We start from the raw sequence: 6,000 nt of genomic DNA, 5'->3' as shown, positions 1-6,000 counted from the left end.
ATTCTGGCTTCTTTATGCTATTTAAAGAAGGTGTTTTTCATCTGTTTCATCAGAAATTCATAGTCCATCCTCAGCCTCACTGGGTGACTTCAGAAGACGTAGAATTGTGGCATCACAACAGATTGGAAGTTGAGCGAGTTGAGGGTAAAAACTTTTAATATGATATTCACAGCTGTAAGAGCAGATTAAATAAAATATTCAAGACAGTCGAGAGTTCTGTTCTGAACACAAACATCTCAGAGAACTAAAGGATTATGACTTCAGAAATATGGGAATGTGAAGTTGTATGCATTGGTTTGGTATAGAAAGATAATCTGAATGATGATACAGGGAGAGAAGAACTATAATATTTTAACATGAAAGTTCTTTACAGTCCACTAAGAAGCCAAAAAGCACATTACTCTATTAAAATGCCTCTTGCAGGTTGTTTTTAAACCAGAGTAGATAAAAATGGGACTGAAAGCTTGCCTACAAAATGTTAATGTTGTGTACATACAGGCATTTTGGGGAACATTAGGTAGTTTCAGGCCTATAGTGAAATACTGAATTACTAAGTGCAATGGTGTTGGCAGCTGCTTCTGTATGAAAGGTAGTCATTTCTCAGCTTGTTTAATATAGCCTTACAGGAGAAACGTAAATTAATGTACCATCAGGTGTTTCTTTCCGGGGAGAGGGGAGAGATGGGAAGAAAACTAATTCTTAAGAAATAGCATTCTTGGTAATGTCTTTATTTTAATTTCTTTAGACTATGTCTGAATGTATCCAGCTCTCATTTGCTGTTTGTAGAATTGGCATTTACACGGTAAGGCAATGTTCTAACTAACTAATTTTTGTTAGTTGTAATGCCATTTGAGTGCAAAGAAGTTACTTAGTTTTTTGGGATCAGGATTAAGTAATGCAGTTAGCAAAAGCTATTTGTCATATTATTTTACATAAACTGACTACAGCATGGTGTTATCTTGTCAAAGATTTACTAATACCAGGACAGAAAAAATGTTCTCCACTTCAATTAAAAAGGTAAAGAAAAATACGGCCAACTGCTTAAGGTGTAAGCAAATTTGGAATTCATGTGCATGAGTTGCTGAGAATTCTGGCCTAATGTTATTGCTAAAGGATTTGTATACATTTGCTTTTAAATATCCATGAAGTTTGAGTAATGTCATATATTAAAACATGTTAGCTAAATGCACATATTGTTGTAAGCTTTGTTTGGTGTGCCTTAATATTTTCCAAATGCTGTTAAGTTAAACTTCCCAAACCTTAATTAAGTTATATAAAAGAAATACCAGGTTTACTTCAAACATATGTCCCATATATGCTAAGTTGTGGGGTTTTTTGGGGTTTTTTTGCTGCTCCCAGTTGTTTCAGTTATGGAGGGAAGAGTTAGATGAATGGGGTGTTTCGTAGAAATTCCTTGTGTAAGCTTATATGCATTATATCTGCTTATACACAATGTGTAAGACGCTGTTGCACAAATCATACTTCAAATCCTGGAGCTTTTGGAGTGGGGGTGCTGCTCCTACTGTTACTACTTTTCAGGAAGAAGCCTGATGCATACCACTTCCCATTTTATTAGGCTGTACAGTCAGAAGTGTAGGTGACTTGCACAACTGTGCTGAGGACTATGTACCACCAGTAAGTCCTACCTCAGGACAGAATTGCATAGCTTAACATTTGCTTTTATTGTTAGAATTTGGTTCCAGTTAGGGTTTAATATCTGCTTGAGTTTTTTTTTTCCCATGACATTTGCCTGCATTCTGTTTTCACCATCTAAAAGACTATTTTCTAAATAGTAGAAAAAACCAGATTTGGGCAATATGGACAAAACCCTCCTGGAGGAAACTGCTACTTGCAAAGTCAAAGGCATATTTCCCAGTGGTATTTAAGTTCCTTAGGAAGACTTTCTCTCTCCAAATTCCTATGTTATAAGAGTATGCTTATCTTGAAGGATCAGAGAAGGTTACAATATGAGGTTTTAATGGCTGCAAGGTATGCAAACCATCTGCCTGCCCTTTAGAAGGCTATAGTAATCTGTCCAAATTAATTTTGAGAGTGTGTCCAAGCATAAGTGTGTGTGTATTGCAGAATCAGATATAGGCAGGTATAATGTATAGCAAAACACACCCTCTGACAATAATTGGTTCTGTTTCAGTTTAAAATAGCTAAGTGTGGTGTGTATACGGCAGTGCAATGCTAAGTTGTGGTAGCAGCGGTTATAGTGATAGTTGGATAATTGACATCTCATTGTGACCTTTTGGGCAGCATAATATTTAATTTCATCAAATATTTTAAATTACAAACTGTAAAGATTTAGCTTCATTTATGAAAATGCTGAGAGGAACTGATTTCATTGGCTGCTGGTACTTCAGGGAGGAAAGTGAGGAGGATGGTGAGTAGGCTTTAGAGCATCCAGAGATGCACTGTTGTGGCCACAGTGTAGAGGGAGGACATGCATTTGAAGGCTAAAATAGTTCCTTTAGGAAACTGCTAGGTTTTGAGAGTACTTGCTTATAACAAAATGCCTGTCATTGGAAAGGTGCGTTTCAGGTGATCTGACTGGACAGCAGTGGTGTCAGAGTAAAGGGAGAGGCCTGCTGAAGTGAGCGCTGTGTGGAAATGCAGCATGATAGTGCCTCCCTCCGTTCTCCGCCCTGCTCAGTCGTGTGACTCGGTCACTGGAATTGCTGCTTGGGTACGTGAGCAGTCTGGCAGCTAGCCAGTATGGTGCTCTCTGCTGATGTCAAGAAAAACTCCAATTTGTATTTCCCATTTAAAGAATTCCTTCTATCTTGTATCATGTGCTCTGTATTGCATGCTGTTTTGCAGATTTAATAGATTTTTTTTCTTTGACGATTGATTTTTATCCAGAAGCTAAGCAGTCTCTCAAATGCCAGTCCTTACCATCACCATGTGTTCAGTTTGTACTGTATTACTTGGACACTTCCTGTTCTGCACATCCTTGTTGTACAGTGCTGCAAGTATCTTGCAAAGGCTCTTAGTCCTTTGGGCTATGGACATCTCGATTGTTAGTCTGTTACCAAGCTGCTTATCACTAACACTCTTGAGCACCCATTACTTCAGCTGTGCTAGTCCATTAAATGGGCTTCCTGTTTTTCAGGCCTGGACAGATTATGAGATGGAGGAAAGGTTTATATAGTTATCCATGGCAAAAGAGCCTGTGGTGCCTTCAGCTACCATGACTAAGAGGATAAAGCTTCACTGTCTTGAGCTAGGAAGAACCTAGATCTTTGCAAGAGTGCAGAAAGAGATGTGATGCCCGTTTGGGGGGATTAAACCAGATGAGATTACTTAGAAGTGTATACCCTTGAAGGGGGGAGTAGAAAAGCAGAGGTGGTTAGTATAAAAACTGTATAGGTCTTTGTAAGGATCTGAACCTGAAAAATGTGTATCATAAAATGAAAACATTATCATAAACGTAAATTAAGAGTTTGAGGATTTAAAAAAACAATTAACCAACCAAAATAAACCTCCATTTCCTTTGTGTGCTTTACACAACTAGTACCTTCTGCCAGAAGTGCCGGTCTGTTCAGATGCACGTTTCTGCTTCTCCCACCATACTAGTGTCTGAGTCAGATGTGTCAGTTGGAAGTGTGGGAACAGGCAGATAAATTACTTCTTGAATCTGCATGACTGTGGAGATTGTAAGCATATGACAGCTTGTAGCAAAGCTTATCATTATGTTATCATTAACTTCCTTTCTGTTTCTGATTTAATTTTCTTAACCAGGTAAAAATCCTACTAAAATAATGATGGAGAGTTCAACCTACATGAACTTCAGTGGAAAAATAATCCAAAACTCATTGTCTTGTGAGGCAGTTTTTATTTGCCACCTTTATAGATACTTAGGACTCCACCTAGAAACAGTGTGCATGACTGTGTGTCCACATGTCTTCTCTGGAAGGTTCTCTGATACTCTGTACTAGGCCTTGAGACTATTTTTCTTCTCTACTGTTTGCATATAATAGTAAGTTTTTTTGAACAGGGTTTGTAAGGTATTCTTTTCTGTCTTTACCCCCTAAATGTGACTCTAGGAATAAGCAAAAAATAATTTTCCTACCACTTGTTGTTTTGGGTAGCAAAACAAGGACAGAAGCCTTTGCAGTGGTGAGAACCATGCAGAAAAACGAAAGAGACTTAGTGGAAGCATGGTCCTTTGCAGGTATGCATTAGAAAGAAAAATACTGGAAAAGAACACTGTCCCTTCTCAGGAAATTAGAAGGTAACAATTTTCCTTGATTGCAGAATATTGCATCAATAGATAAACAATTAGAGAACACTCATTTAAAAACAAAACAATAAGGATAACAGAAAACCCCCTGTAGAGCTTTCTGCTTCTCGGATGTTGGGTATGGCAAAAATGATGTGCTCTAGCAGCTTTGCATCAGTGTTGGCATCTTCTTCCTGAAAATGATGAGTAATGGATATTTTGGTATTGGTAGCTTCCTGGCTTGGATTTGCGCAGTGAGATGTGGAAATAAACGATGCTTTTATACAGTTGCGCTTACTATAGTGTATATATGGTAAGTAGAGTAAATGATGAAAATGTGCTTTTAGTTCTCTGGTTTACTTTGGATTAACTTACATTTGTCTTTGTTTATAATGATAAATTCATGCCTTGAAATGGTTTGACTGGAAACAGCTGGTGTGCTAAGGAATCTGTTGTTAGAACAAAACAGAAACAACGTTTTTTCATGAAGTGGTGGAAGGGAAACTCTTAAGAGAAACCAACCAAGGTGGTAACTAAGGGCACTTATGGAATAGGAGGTGATCATGGGAGCATGTTTGGAAAGGTTCAGGACCCAGCCTGTGACTTACAGTATGGAAAGCTTCCTGTGAGATTCTTTCCCTCCCCGATGTGGTTTCCCATTGGAAAATGCAAAGTTAAAGTAATAACAGAGCTCATATAGCATATCCTGTCTACTCCTCCCTTTCCCATGTCATGTCCTTGACATGAGCAGCAAAACAAAGGCACAAAAGGGCAGCAGGAAAAAATCCTTTTATGTGCTACCCTTTGGGAAATGTGGACAATTCCATTCACAGACACTGTTGATATTCTGTGGGTAGACTGCTGGAAAGGAAAGGTATAAGTGTTTTCAATTTACAGCCTGAAATAAAAGGCGCTTGCTGTCAATAGAGTCTTGGCAGTGACGTGTGTTTGATGGGAGTACGTCCACTTTGTTGTTGCACATCTGTAGTCAACTTGCTTGATCCATGCTGGTTGTGGTGTGCATTGCTACCAAACAAGAGAAAGAGGGGCAGAATGTTCTGATGCATGTGTTGTTCTGTGCATGTGAATGTCAGATATACTGTGGGTTTCTATGCTATGAGCTAGGAGGCTTTCCCTTCTATTTTCTGGAATAAAGAAAGAATTAAGAGGTGTTTGTTTTGGGGATTTTTTCCTCAAGTGGGGAAAGTAAAGACAGGTGAAGTGGGAAATCATCAAGGCTGGGTGAGGCCTGAGGATCAGAATACAGTTCTCTACCCTTTCTCTCCACAGAGATCATTGGTTAAAGTAAACTGTGCTCAAATTGCTGAGCAGCCTCTCCTTGTGGCCAGAGCTCACATTACCTGCTCAAAGAGCTCAGCAGCTGGATCCAACCCATGCTGCTGCTGCAACAGCATTGCTTTCCTGAGCTATTAACTGACATACACTGTACTTACAGCCCTTTGACAACCTCTGACAACTAGTAATTTAATTCACTGGGAAAGGTATAGCGTGCCAAATTAGCCTATTAATTTTTGTCAGAATAAAATGTCTCTTTATATCAAACTTGCAGGCTGGAACAGAGCTTTGTCCTGAACTAGGGAGGGGCATTATGAACTCGTGTTGTGTTCCTTTGGACTAGTCTCTGCTGTCCGTGGCCCCTTCCTGCGCTAGAAAACAGCAGTGTTGTTCCACAGACCATTAACTTCAGGGAGGACTAGGAAAAAAGCCCAGATCCTCGTTACAAGAGCCTCAAATCTTTTCTATTCAGACAA

The 6,000-nt window shown here is 39.1% G+C and overlaps 1 protein-coding gene across 1 annotated transcript in view; it reads left to right on the top strand.

The window, feature by feature from the left end:
- Positions 1-727: 727 nt before the first annotated feature.
- The window catches only part of ARL15 (ADP ribosylation factor like GTPase 15), a 151,554-nt gene continuing 146,281 nt past the window's right edge, over positions 728-6,000 (top strand). Inside the window, exon 1 of the mRNA XM_035903719.1 lies at positions 728-802. Within this exon, the coding sequence (XP_035759612.1) occupies positions 749-802 (54 nt within the window). The 5' untranslated portion in view covers positions 728-748. The remainder of the gene's footprint in view (positions 803-6,000) is intronic.

This window comes from Egretta garzetta, unplaced genomic scaffold (genome assembly GCF_000687185.1).
Source record: "Egretta garzetta isolate BGI_Z169 unplaced genomic scaffold, ASM68718v1 scaffold471, whole genome shotgun sequence".
NCBI lineage: Eukaryota > Metazoa > Chordata > Aves > Pelecaniformes > Ardeidae > Egretta > Egretta garzetta.
The sequence above is the reverse complement of the archived record's forward strand: the minus strand, read 5'-3'. Positions and strand labels throughout refer to the sequence as shown.